The sequence below is a fragment of the Aptenodytes forsteri genome, unplaced genomic scaffold, assembly GCF_000699145.1.
Source record: "Aptenodytes forsteri isolate BGI_AS27 unplaced genomic scaffold, ASM69914v1 Scaffold119, whole genome shotgun sequence".
NCBI classification, from domain to species: domain Eukaryota; kingdom Metazoa; phylum Chordata; class Aves; order Sphenisciformes; family Spheniscidae; genus Aptenodytes; species Aptenodytes forsteri.
Window position 1 is genome coordinate 1,321,668 of NW_008796165.1, and position 16,369 is coordinate 1,338,036.

At 39.8% G+C, this 16,369-nt stretch overlaps 1 protein-coding gene across 2 annotated transcripts in view; it reads left to right on the top strand.

Moving 5' to 3' along the window:
* Positions 1-16,369, top strand: part of ADGRL4 (adhesion G protein-coupled receptor L4) — a 77,524-nt gene that overhangs the window by 26,608 nt on the left and 34,547 nt on the right. For both annotated transcript variants that reach the window (XM_009287239.2, XM_009287240.2), the window contains exon 3: positions 13,061-13,213. In XM_009287239.2, coding sequence (XP_009285514.1) covers positions 13,061-13,213 — 153 coding nt within the window. The remainder of the gene's footprint in view (positions 1-13,060; positions 13,214-16,369) is intronic.

The following is a 16,369-nucleotide window of genomic DNA, read 5'->3' on the forward strand; positions in this document are numbered from 1 at the left end:
TTACATGCCTTTATTCAGTACCTTATGACAATCCTCCTTTTCTGTGGCTTCTGCCTTCTTAGTATGTAAATTATACCCCTCACTTTAATCAGTGGCAGCAGTGTTTTCTCTGTGTTTTGTAATTGGGACTTTGTCTCCAAGTGTCTGCTGAGCTGACACAGTGCAGTACTGGATAAACCAAGTCAAGCAATAGCAAGCAGTGTGGCTGTGCAGCATGGTGCTATGCCCAGGCTAATAGAGACTGTGTTTAAAGGGCTAATTAGCCTGGCTAGAGAGCGGCACTAATGCAGCATCGCTGCTTGTGGTATGACCTGCCTCAGAGCTCCACGCAGCCCTCCAGTGTGGCATACAGGCATATCTCCAGTTGCCGAAAGATACACTGCGTTTATACAACATATTTACACCCTCCCGCCTGTCAGTACTCCCAGGCATAAAATGCACATAATAACACTTTATGTGGCAGGTTGTATTATGGTAGACAAACTTGAAAGTGTTTTCAGTTCTGACTTGTGCCACGTTTCAACATTATTCCCTGTTGTAAGTATTACTTCTGACCAAACTGTAGATATGTTTTTAATGGAACTTTTACATTTTTGCCTAAGTGTGTTTCATATCTTTGGGATAATAAAGTCCTTAGCCCCTGTATCTAAGAATAAACACCCTCACTAGAAAATGACAAAGTTATGTAGACAACAGTGGTTAAGAATAAATAGAATATTTCAACCTAGCATGTAATAACTATTGAAGAGCAGAGCTGTTGGTATAGTCAGCAAGGGAAAAGTCATTTTAGATTGAATTAGGATGTTATATACTCCCCTCACATTCAAAATTCATTAAGGGACTTGAGTGGGTTAACTCGTTCTGCCATTTGACATGGAGCTAAGGTTTTCCAGATTGCATGCCTTGGAAAGAAAGGTCCAGAAAAAGCTGTCAAGACCACTTGGCATGAGGAGACCGTGGGCTCCATCACTTCAAAGTTGTAGGGTTCAGGAGAGAGAGATGAAAGAGGAAATCTGGCCTTTAAAGTAGTCTGGTTTTTGGAAGAGGTTGCTCCAGGAAGGAAGAGCGCTATATACTTTTCAAATGAGCAAATTCCACTAAGATGATATTTGGTTATTATATGGGAAAATGACTGTGATTACCCAAAAATCCGCAACCCTTTAACCGAGCCTGAGCAGGCCTAACTTCTTCCAACTTCTATAACCTCTAATTCCACTTGCATCATTATATTTAGCTTTAATTCACTTCAGAAGAAAAAGAGGGGGGGGAGGGCAAACCCTATATGTTTTTAGTGACTTTTTCTTATCAGAAATGAATCGCTGGGGTGGGTCTCTAAGAATATGACTTTCAGTAGTTAAGACATTTTCACCATGGAGTTAAATGCTTACAGCATTGACAGTAGCTGGAAATACTTCAGTAGTTATTGTTGAAGTCATTAGTCTAGCTGAAGTAATGCTGGCATGTTTTCCCTCTGGGTAGAATTCCTCAGTCTAATTGTCTCCTCCTTGCCAGACCATATTTGATATCTTCAGGTTTGGAGACTGGATGTTTTCCAGTAATTAATGGCTTTTCTCAGTTATAGATTGAAATTATTTCCTTTTGTAAATTAGTCTATTATCCAGTAGTGAAGCTATTGAATTCCAGAGCGTTTAAATAGGATAACTTACAAATAGAGCTAATATAAAAAACACAGTCACAAAGCCACATGAAAGCTATGTGGGGCCCTGTAGAAGATGCTTAGTTCACGTGTAATTTTTGACAGGAATGAAACAGTATTGACTTAAAAAAAAAAACCACACTGTTCTTTGCTATTGGTGTTATCTTCTCCTAATGACCTAACCTTAATATTAACTTAGAGCAATATAGGTCCATGCATCTCATAGACTAGCATTAGGTCACCTCATCTAACCTCCTGAATAGTACTGGCAATCGAATTTCATCAAGCTACTCTTGTCTTGAGTATTGTAACTTGGGTTTGACAAAAGTACATCATGAACTCGATGTCTCTGATGCCCAGACTAGACTACTTAAAGTACTTTGTCCACTTGGAGCATAATTAGCCTGTGGTTTCAGAAATCAATGAATACTGTTCCACAATGGAAAAAAAATAGCTTCTCCTGTAGTCACTGTTTTATGGCCTTCCATGTTATTTGAGCTATTACTTCTCTCAAAGCAATTTTACCACATCTTTTACTGTATTCTGCTTTTTAAATCCAAAATGGAACATAATACAGATCTCAAAGCTGAAAGCAAGAAATGTTTTTAATATTGTTTCAGATATGTTACAGCAAATTATCTTCAATAAATTTTGTCCTTTGAAAAATAATGTAGTACAATGATACTTGCACTTCATAATGTACCACCTATTTTTAAGTAGCAGATTCAAAAGCATGAAGAGGGACTTCTAGTTAAACACAGCCCAGTTGTCCTTTCTACATATGGATCTGTCCTTGTTGCCCAAATAAAGACTTCCTACTAAAGCTCTTAAATCATGTTATATCATGATTTAGCAAAAACCTTTTTGGTAGAGGTTCAGTTTTTCTTTTCCTTTCCAAAAATGCTGCTAAAGTGGTAAATGTAAACTGACAGAGTTTATCTCCCCAGCTCCAGGAAGGTAGTCTGGAAATGTGAGACGTAGGAACTCATGTTCATCCTGACTTCCAGCCCCGTGTTTCACTTGCTGTTAGATGGGGTGTTGTTGAAGAAGCCAGAGAGATCACAACCTCTGAGTGATGGTCCTTGTGTAACTGGCTGTAGGAGAAATCCATCTAGTAGTTGTTGGGGATTAGATATGGATAGAGTAATCCTGATATGGTTATACTGCCTTTCTTTAGATGCATTTAACATCTGTTGGATGCAGTTCAGATGGATCCCAAGATTTGGTGTATGGCAGTGTCCAATCTCTTTGCAGCTACTGGGGAACTATTTCCTGTACAAGAAGAGAGTTTAGCGATTCTGTTGTAATACGCAAAAGAAAGTTTGGATTTAGGCAAATACCAGAATGTGCTATACTGAGTTTATGTATTTTGGTTCTGAAAGTTCTGCAAACAGAGTTTTCAGAAATTAGTGTTGGAAATAATAAGAACCAGGTGCATTGGGAATTGAACAACAACTTTGAGTCCTGTTTTCCTGAATGCTATTATACAATGGCTTCTGGAGTATTGGGGGGATATGTGTATGCAGCATAAATAAATCATGGCATTTATTTATATAAACTGAAGAAAGGGTTAAACAATGTAATCAAGATTTCAGCCTCACATTCTGATACATCTTCTTTCATGGTGCTGATTCTCTGCCAGCGTTATGGTAAATGGAAAATGCAATGGGAAGTCTGAAAGAAATTACAATGCAGATATTGTCTGGCTATAGGTTGTTTGGGGTTTGTTTTTGTGGGGTTTTTGGGTTTTTTTAAAACAGTTCTATTTGCAGTGCTAAAATAGAACTTCTACTTGGGCTGCCCATTCAGTTCTGCAGGGGACATAGCTATCCACTGGTAAAACCCTCTCAGTAAGGGACCTCTGTGCTGCTCGCTTTCCTTTAAGCAAAAATATTCTGATTGTGTATGTGCTGTTTTATTTTTCAGTTAAAGGATGAGTTTCAGTGAAAACAAGCAAGTGAGCAACAAAACTGAAAACTGGATTGGGAATGATGTAATTAAATAACAGGGAAGTTTCTAAAACCCTTCTGCTGGTAGCACTGAGAAAAACATTGACACCTGCACACTGCTGGCAGTTCGAATCCAGCATATTCCCATTCAGCTGCACTTCACCTTGTTATAATTCCATGTTTTTGAAGGAGGCAAACCAAGAAATTGATGATGTGTCTCAATTACATTCTGCCTAATCCTTGAGTAGTAAACTTGACACAGGGTGCCTGCCAGGGCGTTGAGGATGCGTCTCGGTAATTAGATCTGTGTGGGGTGAGGAAAGGAAGAGCAATGTGGTCTTCATTCTTGACTTCTTCTCTTGGCAGGTTTTGCCCCTTTGCTTCTATAAAAGCAAAGATGCAGGTTAATGGGAGCCAATCCTTGGACTTCAGTGAGTTTGAGGTCAGGCTTTGTTATGGAAACAGACTTTTCACACACTTAAACCAAACATGAGCATATTGTTGTTCTGTTCACTCAGAAGTAAATGCAGAAACAATCCTGCTGTTTCAGAGCCTGCCACAAGAAGGAGTGATGGAGCAGTGAGGGAAAACCGCCTTCAGAATTAGTTAGAGATGAACCTGAGCTTGCCCTTCAGTTCATACATATCCATCTGCCTGCTCCAGGGAGGAATTCAGCAACTGGATCTTAATTTCTGGCTCACAAAGGTATAATTTGAACTACCCCAAACAAAATGACAGTCGATAGTTCCCATCAACTCCAATTAAATATACCTTTAACATACAACTAGCTCTGTGCCTGGATCCAGTGCCATGGAACTCGTATGCCTCAGTGTCACCAGCATTCACTATTTGAAACTGCCTGTCGTGCTCTGCGGAGGGCTCCCAGAGCAGCACAGTGACAATCCTGCGTGAGCATCTGGGTGCTTCCAGCCCCGGCTCCCTGGCACGGTGGGAACACAGAGCTTCTGTTGCTACATGGCATTCACTTAGTCCTGTATGACTGAAGGGTAAGTCCATATCCTGACAGAGAACAGTGTTATTTCTTATCACAGCCTTTGCTGCATGCTTGTAGCGAGTTCAATAAGGCTCACCAGATAATGCTTAATGTTCCTCTGCCTCATTCAAGCCGTGCTGTCTCTCGCTTACCCCCTTTTTCACATCTTGCTTACCCATACTGTGATGGTGCCACAGTGGTTTTCATATACAAGTTGTAAAGTGGTGATGCATTTCCCAGCTGTGTTTGCTGAATAAATATCTTTCTTTTTTTGTTTTGAAATTTGGGAAAGTGCTGCCTGGAAGTTTTTCTTCCCCCTTAATCAAACTGTTTGCTAAGCTGTTTTCCTTCTGTCTTATCTCTTGCTTGGGACCAAAGTGTTTAGATTTGAGTGGTGATGTCTCACTCATTCACATCCTGTCAGATGGGAGCCTTGGGTTGTTTGAGTTCACAGTATGGCTAACTGGGAGCTACATGTGACTGGAACTGAAAATGGGATTATTGTTTTATCCCCTCCTATTCAGTGTTTATAATCCAGTTTTCCAGATAATTCATCTGGTCATCACTCCTCACCTCCAAAGCCAGTCCGAGAACTCCAGCAGACCATCTTCATTCTGGATTTTTTTCCATTTTACTGTCTCTGGCATTATTCTGCTACAGTCTCTCTCCTTCTTTAGCTTTGCATTTTAACAGCTTATCAGGCCAGGTGCTCAGCTGGTGAATTAATGCCACATTCCTGGGAGGAAGGCAGAAGGGGAGCCTGGAGTGCTCCAGGTGCAAGGAGGTCATGGTCTGCTTCCCTGAAGAGTGAGTGGCAGCTCCCAGTCCCTTGTGCCTGAGCTGCAATGTGGGTTTGCTCTTCACTTGCACCCCTGACAGGTGCCCCAAGACCCCGATCACCACATCAGCAGGGGATGCCTGACCAGCTCTGAGTTTTGCCTGTAATAGAAGGGATGAATCTTCATAGCGCTCACAGGTCTTCCCCTCATGATCCGGTCACGGAAGGAGTGCAGCCAAACAATAAGTAACTACTTTGGGGTTTGGACACCCAAACTGAAGCTCCCCACTTGCAGCTGCACAGCTCTGAAGCTTTCTTCCTGAGTCTCCACTGGTCAGTGCAGCTCTAAGGTCTCCTCTGGGGGGAGCGGTGAGGGTGCGTTGCTGCTGTCTGCAGTGCACGTAGACCCCTGCTCTCCAGAGGAGGAGAGGAGGCAGTGCTGGGGAAAAGGTGGGACAGGGCCACTCAACAGCTATTTATTCCCCCCTTTCCTTCTGTTTCACTAATTTGAGCACCCTGTTCCTTTTTATTCTCAAATTCCTGCAGATGCTCGTCTGGGTAAATGCTTTGTTTCCAGTCAAGGACTAGCACTTTTAAAGATTTCCCCCACTTATTCTTCACATACGAGTGATCACAAATCATAGATTTTCTTTTTTTGATACTTCACAAGTGTTGAAAAGTCAGGTTGATCTGTGTGGCTAAACAAATGACAACTTCATCACTGGCACTTACCCAATAATAAATGCTTTTCATGTTTAATTTGTAATGTCTGAAAATAACAGCAAGACATGAGGGAAGCCATTTAGATAATATATTAACCTCTCTGAACCTTGTCCATTCTCTGAAACAACCTGAGTGTGTGCTGAATATGTAGGAACATGCCTTTCCTTCTTCTTTCAGACTGTTCTGCCCTGTTCCTTAAACTGGGAGTAAGGGAATTTTTTGTTATGAGGCTCTTTAGTTCAGCCAGACATGAAAGAACTGCTGAGCCAAAATAATCTCTGCGTATACACATAGCTTGTGAAGAATGTGAGAGAAAAATACTTGTTTGCTGAACTAAGGACTTCCAGGAGTCCAGCTAGCTGCAGAGCCATCAAGTTCAAACCAGTTGAAAACTCCTGCCAAGCTATAAAAACATCCTGAGAAGGCATTGTGAAAAGCTCTTGCAAGGAGGTAGAGAGTTATGAAATTTTAGCAAGACAGAGCTTGCAGTGGCAAGATTTCCTATGCACCAACTGCACGGTCCCCTGTCCCAGTGTAGGACAAAGATGAATCGGGCCCATTATGAAAGCAATTCATATTTAAATGAGATTTCCAGCCCAGTTCTGCAGTCTCAAGTGGTTTTTCTAAGCATCTGCTCTTTCATGCTGATTTAGACCAAACTTGAATGCTGAATCTTTGGAGAATCATAAACAAATTGTGTTAAATTACCATTAATGGAAACATATCACAAGGAAGGAAAGGCAAGGTTGTTAGTGGTATCACTGTTCTTAACTCGGGCTGTGATGGCTGTAGATGCACAGTCCTGCAGCACAGAAGTAATGTATGTAAGATTACCCACTGTTCTGAGACCTCCAGACAAGCTAAGCACAGCGGGGTGAGTAGCACTGGAATTTGTTTTACAGGAAGCCTTTCATTTCCTTGCTTTTGAGGGGTTAAGTGAGGCACTTCAAGTACTGTTCCCCCATGAGGGTTACACTAGGGAAGGGTAGTTTTAGTTTCCCCCAGGGGCTCCATAGCAGATTTGGCAGCAGAAGCTGCTGTTGAAAGAGAACAGCCGGATGCAATGAATCAATGTATTCCCCAGCTGCTCTGGTTGCGTTTCCTTCCTACCCAACGCTGTCCACTTTTCAGACTACTGTGTCCGATACTGGTCCCCAGCCCTGTGCTGCTGTTCTTGACAGATGGGTATGCCCCAGAGGCCTCCAACCTTGGTTTCAAAAGGCCTGGATTGGGGCAAAATTAATTGTTGATGTTTTAATTGCTTCTTTCTATGTCATTCGGGGAATGCGCTGAATGGAGTAGTGTACAGTTGTATACAGTAATGGCCTCAGTATGAGCTGCTTGTGGTCCTTAGTAACACCAAGTTTTCATTAAACTTATGAAAATCACACTGTCGTGCCTATGCTTGTTCAGGCATGGCTTTCGGAAAACTCAGGTTATCAAACTCAAGCCCTGGTCAGAAGTTTTTAATTCATAAAAATCCTTCTCTAGAATGTCAAGGTGCCAAAAGAGTTCACCTGCAACAGCCAGATTTCTGCTGCCCTAGGAAGCTGCTTGCCTCTCTGGCCAGCTTGGCTGGGTATCCAGGTCAGACCCCGCAAAGCACCCTCACCGCAGCACAGATTACCTTGTGTGGGGAGCCAGGACTGTGGGCCCTGCCAAAGCAGCAGAGGAACAAGAGCCTCGAGTGCTCTGCCTGTAGCAAGGCCCCAGTAGAAAGCCTTGGGAGATATACATCTAGTTGGCAGATTTTGATCCAAGACTTCGGGAATTCCATTTCTTCTGCAGAAGAGCCGGGAGTCAAGCATGGAAGTCAAGGGCTGAGCTGACAGGCTGTGCAGCTCCAGGGCAGGCTTTCCATGTGGTGGGCTCCCAGGCGGCAATCTCCTTCAGCCATGGGCCATCCCACCACAGGAGTCTTCCAGCTAGCTATCACCAGTGACCAAACTCCAAATTCAATATTGCTATTTTTCCAAGTAAAGGTCGCTTACCAATTAAAAAAAGACCATCAGCCTGACTGATATCAATTTAATTCAATGCCAGAGAGCCCAGAATATATTCTATAATACAAAGTTTCACTTCTAAAAAAATCTCATTTTGCATGGATTGGTGAGGACTGAATAGGCACAAATCACTCTGTTTAACTTGGATGGCTTCAACCTTGTTTGCCAGTTACTTGAAGTGAAGGGAGAAACAGTTTACTTCAAAATTTACAAAAAGGAAAAAAAAACTTCTGTGTGTTTGTGAACAATATGGTAAGTTTCACCCCAAAACTAACTCTTCCTATTATATGTCATCATATCATCAAAAAAGTCTATCATAGAGATGTGCTCAGTGCAATGGAATCCCTTCAAAGCTATTTTGATAAATCCACTGCCATAAGACTTTCCCTCATGACATTTTTCATGTAAAATATGTAAACAGTACTACAAAAAATCTTATATCTAAAACTGATAATTCAAAGCATTTTCTCATGCTTGTCACATTAATAACAAATTATGTCATTTTGTAGCTGTAGTTGCCCCAGCATTTTCATATTGTAGATTATCACTTTATAATGACCCAGTATTAAAACAGGATATATGACAGGGTAAAACTTGCACGTTAGAAAGTATATAGAATATGATAGAAGAAATTTTCCCTATCCTTTTTTCCTAAAATCTTATTAGATTCCTCTAGCTTCAACTGTATCATGGCCTTAAAATCCACAAATCATTCTTCCTTTTTGTATTTCATATGTTTTAAAATTTCTAAAAGAATTGAATGTTCTTTATTCATTGTTAAGTAAAATGTGTATGAATTTTGTTTAGCCTTGTTATAATACATTTTTGTATAATGTTACCTGATGTAAAAGAGTGATTGTTCAAGCACTGGATCCAATTTATAGCCCTCTGTGACAGGGGAAGACTTCCTTCAATGCCCAAACTTCTGAGTGGGGCTACTCAATCCTAAACCAATGGTGTTCTCATATTAATGAACACATGCAGTTTTAATACAGAATTACCATCCTCAAATCAAATTGAGTTTGAAAGGGGTATAACAGCTTTTCAGATTTTCTTGCTTTTGAAGATCCTTACACATTTTCAAGAGACGAGTAGAGAAATGATTACATGCAGCTAGTAGCTGATTCCCTCTAACCATAATTACATCTACAGTAAAATACATAGTAGCTGCATTTTTAAGGTGGAAATGGAGAATCAGTTTTAATTTACACCTGTATCATGTAAGCATCCTACCAATATTCAGGTGCATATACATACACATTCCTGTATTCACATTCCTGTATTCACCCTTCTTTGGGTTATTTAACACAAATTTCCTAGGAAACTATAACCTTCCTCACACTGTGATTTTTAATGATAAGGTTTTAGAGCAATCCAAATAGCATAGAACTGCCATGTAAAAAAACAAACAAACAAAAAAACCAAAAACCAAAACAAAACAATACCAACAAACAGCAACCTGCTCCCCACGCCCCCCCCAAAGAAAAACATTTCTCAAGACAGTTCAGCTATTCAGAAAATTTCTTGTGTACCAAACAGACTTGAATGCAGTATTACCATTTAGCCACAATAATCAACCTTGTCATTTGGCCAATCTTGTTTCTAAAAGTCTCCAAATTTTTCATCAGTTACCGGAATAAAAGAAAAAATCTTTAAAGGAACACGCATTCCTGAAATACTGCCTGTAGTGTTCAATGGGTATCTGTGCCAGCAATGAATGCACATGACATAATTAAATTAGGTAGCAACAAAGCAGGTGGATTATACACTTGCTGTCATTTAAAATATCCTCTCTGTATAGACAGAAAATTTTCTTTAACAAAAAAAACACCTAAAACATTTTTCCATCTGTAAATCCTGTTGTTCTTTTCCTGATGTCCTTTAAATCACAAATCCAATAATACCATAAATCATGTAAAATTTGGAAAATTACTTTAAGCCCCTGGGCTTCACATTGAACTGCTGTCTGAAGAAAAAACTCAAATTGTTTATACAGAGAACTAGAAGATATTTTTCCCATCGTTGTTGATCTTCTAAAATATTTTGTGTGAAATTAGGCAGATTATTTAAACACATCTAGTCAAACTGTATATGAAGCTCCTTTTTCTTGAAAACTTCTTCCTTGCTTGCCTTTCTCATTAACCCAGAAGTTTTCCATAGCGAGCACCACCCTGGGCCTACTTACATCAGTGACTTTTATGCAATTAATTTCAACGGAAGCACGATGTGGTCCAGTAAATTATCCCCCAGCATGGTCTGCTCGCTATTACATTAGACCATGGGCATAGTGAAAAGAAAGCTCCTTATGAATTTAACTCTTTAAAAATATCCATTCTTGTGTTTGCAATGTAAGTTACTGCTATTTTTCTTCAACGTTCTAAAGGTTTCTCACATTATCAAAAAGGTTCTCTCAATAGGGAAGCCTTCTAAGGCAATATAGTCACCATTAAACCCCTTACAGACATCCTAAATACTGAGGAAAAACACCAATAAACCAGTAGAGTTAACTAAGCATAATTGTAAAGAATTTATTGATGACCACTGCATGAGTCATTTTAATATTGCTTATAAACTTTTTGGATCACCTGAAAAAGGTACTAGTGCTGGATTTTGAGGACTATAGCTGAGCTCCTAGAAAACAAATCCAAAAGAAAAGTTCTTGTATGTAGCCTGTAGCTTTTCTCTCATCAGCTCTGTTATTCCTCTGCTTTGAATGAAGTCCTGCAGTGATCGGTGTCCTTCTACTTCTCATCTTCCATGACTACTATCCCATGAGCTTTCCAAAGTCAACACGTTATTTTCTAGGATCTATAATATTTTCCCAAGAACAAGTTTACTTGGCAGGTAAAATAGGGTAGTCCACTTCTTTTTGTCATGAAATGCCAGGGTCCAGGAGCAAACTGGGATTGCAAAAGAACCAAACACACAGACACACACAAATGATATTCGAACAAGTGGACCTTGCTACCAGGATTTGTAAAGTGTTCTGGGGCCTGCTTTTCGCAACGCCGTGTGCCAAACTGGTTTCTTCGTATTTTCATGCTACGTTTTGAACTTGGATTAACACCACATTTTTTCCTCCCTATCATAATTGCACTTAGACTAATTCAGTTTTACTTTGGCATTCTTTAAATAAGATCCAAATCATCCACCTTCTCTGCTGTATTCTCATGAATACCGAAGCTGTAGAATAAATATTGTTGACATGTGTTGGCAAAGTGCTTTTATACTTGGATTCCTCATTAAATTACATTCAATTTTAGTTATAATGAGCATAATCCGTTTGATACTGTTGACCCAAATTCCCCTGAGGAAAGCTGCAGTTCTGAATTGATATTTGCATTTCTGAGTCAACTGAGTAACATTCAAAATCACGTCAGACTTCAGATCTGAAAAATGTCCTTTTCCAATGTTATTCTAGGGGTTGTGACTAAGTTATATTGCAGAAATATATTCCTGCAACGCTTTACAGCTCTTGGTGTACTTTAATCTTGCCACTTCCCTAGCTTACGTGACATTTTACTTATCTGTACCCTATCTCTGTAAACACCTTATGAGAACACTGACCATCAGGAAGCAGAAGCACCTTTCTGAAACTCGTCCCTGGGTGTCTTTTCTGAAATCATATTTCTTCTCCCTGTCACGCTCCTTAATCGTTCCTCTTCTGCAATAAATTGTTATTTCTCTCCCTGTTAGAATTCTTTCCTGTCATTCATCATCTTATGAGTACCTTTTGCTTGAGAACAGGAACAAAATCAAAATCCCAGTAGACTTCAGGAAGCCTTTAACTCTTTTCCTTTCTTGTGATGTAGAAAATAGAGAACTCCACTCAGAGTGTCATCTTTGGAAGAGTTTCATTGATTTGTTTGTTTCAGACTTTTGGGGTGCTTTGGGAGAAATGGGCTATTTGGAAAGATGGAATTAACAGTATTGTGAGTGTTACTCTCAGCTTCCTAAGTAGAGTGTCTGGATAAGGAAGCTTTTGAAATTTTTCTCAAGTTTGGTTTGAAAATTATTTAATAGACAACAGGGACCTTGGAAGATTCTGGAGAGGAAACAGTTTTATTGAGTCATTGCAGAAGATCAACTATACAGTTCAAAGCATGAGTTTATGATTTCATTTGACCTTTGATCAAGCTAGCTGGATCCCCGTGCTCACAATGATAGCACACACAGAGGCTCTGCAGAGAGGAAGTAGTCTTAAAACTTGTGTATATAGTTCCTTTTTCATGTATCATTGGGGACACAGGATTAGCCCTGTAAAATAGATCATGTAATTTTGCAGGTACAAAATTGATGACTTGCACAGCAATTGCTAAGAGGTAAAGATCAAGTCATGAATCTTGCTCATCTGTTTGTTAAGATCTTTGGGATAACTAAGAAAAAACAATACACTTGAAGGCTCAGGTCAGTCAGTAGGACAGTCTTTGTAAGTTTGTTATCTGGGACTGCTGAGAAACACCACAGAAGGTCTTCAAAAACAGGCCAGAAAAAAACCTGTCAGTTTAGCTATATTGATCCTGCTTTGAAGGAATGGGTGATTTCTTGATATCCTTTTGAGCTCTGTTTTCTATAATTCTAAAATTCCCAGATGCATCCTCAGGGTGACTCTCTACCTGTAGGTTTTTGGATAGCAAAAAATGTTATCAAATACAACCATGGCAGAACATGTACTTGTCTCAATCCTTTATTCCAAGTGAATATCCAATTAAACCATTCATTTCAGTATCCCACTGGTTTTCTCATTTGTTGACTCACGCAGGACGAGGGCAGAAGAGTGCTGCTGAACACCTGATTACATCCTTGGCAATGGGAAAACTATATAGACAAACACCAAGAGTGCCAGCTCAGCATTCAAAACTTACCTAAATAAAATACTGGAGGCCAAATCAAGCTTTACTGTTTTCTTCAACTGGCAAATGCAAATATATGTCTCCATAATTTATGTCTTGACAGATGATAATGAATGTGAAAATGCTACTCAGCCTTGTGGAGAGCATGCCAATTGCACAAACACGGTGGGAAGTTATTTCTGCATGTGTGCACCTGGTTTCAAATCCAGCAACGGTCAACAAACTTTTGTACCTAATGATGGAACCTCCTGCGTGGGTAAGTTATTAATGTCTGCCAGCTAGCTTTACGTTGTCACTCTTCTCTTATTGCTTCTGTTAATTATAGAAATCTAACAAAATGCTTTCGGATTTGTTAAGTTTGGTGTCTAGATATAAAATTCCCACAATTCGGACTGGTACAGGCTTAATATTCCAGTTCAGGCCCACACTTCTCACTGATAACACAGCAGCTGCCATTGCTTTCAGTAACACTTCAATCTTGACTCTGCCTACGATATTTTTAATCCACGTCACAGTTTTAGATGATGACTATATAGTTAAGGTAACACAGAAATCCCCAATTCTCCCAATTATGCCCCTGCTTCACTGATCTGTGAGCAAGGTTGTCATATTCTTAAAACAAAGCAGAGTGACAAAGTATTCTGCATTCAGGTTGCTCAGGACCAACAAAATTCCCTATACATTTGACCTACTGTGCTCCAAATAACTTTTGTTTGGGGGCTTTGGTTGGGATATTTTTGGTAATTTTTCAAGTCTGATCAAAAGCAATGAGCAAGATCAGTAGTTATCCTGCCTCCTGTGCCATCCATCAGCCTCTGTTTCTGTAGCAGTTGGATGGAACATGTTCAAGATTACAGGGGAGGAAAAGTTCTCTGGAAAAATGTTATTTCTGAAGAACTATGCAATCCTTTAGGATTTCCTTTGAATGGAAGAACTGTAACTATTTCTCTTTTTTCAAACTCCTGGTAATTTTCTCTGTATGTTGCAACAGTCCTTAGAGAATGGGAAAATGAGAAATAAATCTATTGCCCTTTACACCTTTATGCTGACTGTGTCTCATTCTAGATATGTCTCCTGTGAGCTTGTGAGTGCTGACAACCTCTCTTCTTACTGCTTTTAATATCAGCAGAATGGCTGCATATTAAGCCAGAAAGTGATCTAATCAACATTTCTTGCCCATTGCTCACATTCATCTAAAAAAGCTCTGCTTTATCCAGCCGCTATGAATCGTTCTTAAATTAGCTGGGACTGAGACTGTTAGCACATTGAGCTGTAAATATTCTCGCAGTTTCTGGTCCAGGCTTTGATTTTTAAGTTATGACATTTCCTCAGCTTCAGAAGTTTTGTCTTCAAAGTTACTTCTCTGACTGTTCTTGTGTCACTTTAGCTTTTTACCATTAGCTTGTAAATTTCTTTTTTTTTTGCCCTCTTTTCTTTACTGGGCGGACTGATCTTTTTTTATCCTCTACTGGGGGTTAGTTTACCACTTTTCTTCTTTTTGCAAATCCATATGGGAGGAGCTGAGAGCTTCCAAAACTCACACTGAAATAAAGAATTACCTGTGGGCACCTTTTCTCATTAAACAAGTGTACCAATTACTTTACCAAGCAGTGAGTCCTAAAGACAACCTTTTGATCCACAATTAATTTTCTATTTTATCTGTCAGGGAAACCATAATAGGATATTTTGTACCCAATGGATCTGCTGCTACAGGTAGTAGATATGACTTGCACACAAGCAGCTGACAGTAGTGTATTCAGGGTGTACTATACACAGCTGAAGCAAACACCGAAGCTGTCATTGTAAATACAGTGCAAGTTATCCGGTACAAGTCGGAGACAGAGCTACCAAGTATCCCTCCTACCCAAGTTTATAGGGCCCCAAAATATTTTCAGATTCTGCAAAGTCTTAAGTTTTCTTTTTAATATATGTGTATAATGTATATGGCAGTAACTTTAAAAATACAGCAGTTGAATTTTGGAGAGTATGCCATTATGCAACCTGTTTGTTTATGCCATCAAACCTATCTGGAGTTCCCAGTGGTGCAAGTGTGGTACATCACTGTGTGTGTGTGAGTCCATTTCAAAGTCCATGTGCATACGCATGTGTGTTCCTCCCCTGTTTGGATATTATACTAAACTTCCAATTATAAAGTGATTATAACTCTCAAGGTAGTGGATAAAAAGAAAACTTGGGACAACGGCTTTGGGAAATGTCAGTTCACCCTTAATCCAACCAGCATGTTGAGGTTCGAGTTGAGGGTCAGTAGTATTTCATCCATGTTACCAGGCAGAATTGAAGAGATGACAATGAAACATGCAGATAGAGGAGGAACTGCAGGGTAGGAAGGGAGAGAGAGAAAAAGAGAAGGAGAAAGGAAATGGAGGAGAGAGGAATGCAGAGATGTGCTATTTCTGAAGATTATACTTTTGTGCTGTCCTGAACATGAGCTATTAAAATCTATTTACTGTGTAAAAGCCATGCTTTTCCTTAGACTTCACATTTTATTGAATGTTCATCTGCAGATAAAAAGGTGAAATATAAACCTACTTTTTTCACTCCGGTCAACAGAGTAAAACTGTGAAAATGGCCATCTGTAAAATGAAAGTGGCATCCGTGCCACTCTGTCTTTTCCAGGAACATGCTATTAGTTTTCTTCAGGTGTTTCTGAGAGCACTGGGAAGGCACCATTCTCCATCGCATCCTTTTCTGTGACAGGGGAGTTGTACGGTGGATGGGACGTGGCATTATGCCACATTGCTAACTTTTCTTTTACCTGTGCCATTCGTAGGCTTTTTCATTTCTACTTTGTGTGTGCTGCTGCCTTCCACAGTATGGAGACATGGGGAGGGAACATCTAGTCCTTTGCAATTGGACTTTTCAATCACTTGCAAGCTACTAATAAGCAGAAGGTATAATGTAGACATCAAGCTGTCTTGACTGACTGGTGAAGAATCAAAGCGATGTAGGTACAATCCAGTAATTGGCAAGACTGAACATAATAACTGTTCTCAGTACTTTTAATTTAATTGGAATTTCCTTGCCTGCTGCAGAAAATGAGGAGTGACAAAGCACAGAAATAAAATAAAAGGTTATAAATCTATTTTCACACTGGCCTAAGTGGTGTTGGTGATATTATTTTTCTGATCTGAGCTATCATAAAAGCTTCAAAGTTCAGCTCCAGGATTTGTTTTGAATATTTGCTAAAAGGCCAGGGCTTTTTGCAGAGCTATGGCAAATGCTCTTCTGTTTAAAAAGCTGCTGTTCTTCAACCTTTGCTCAGGAATGTTGTCTGTGAAGACTGCTCACGCAAGCCTTGGCAGCCCAGTCCCGCTTCCATAGTAGATCAAGGAGGACGGTTTGAGATCCTTGCCCCAAAGCTCCAGTAAAATTGGATTGCTGAAAGCACTGA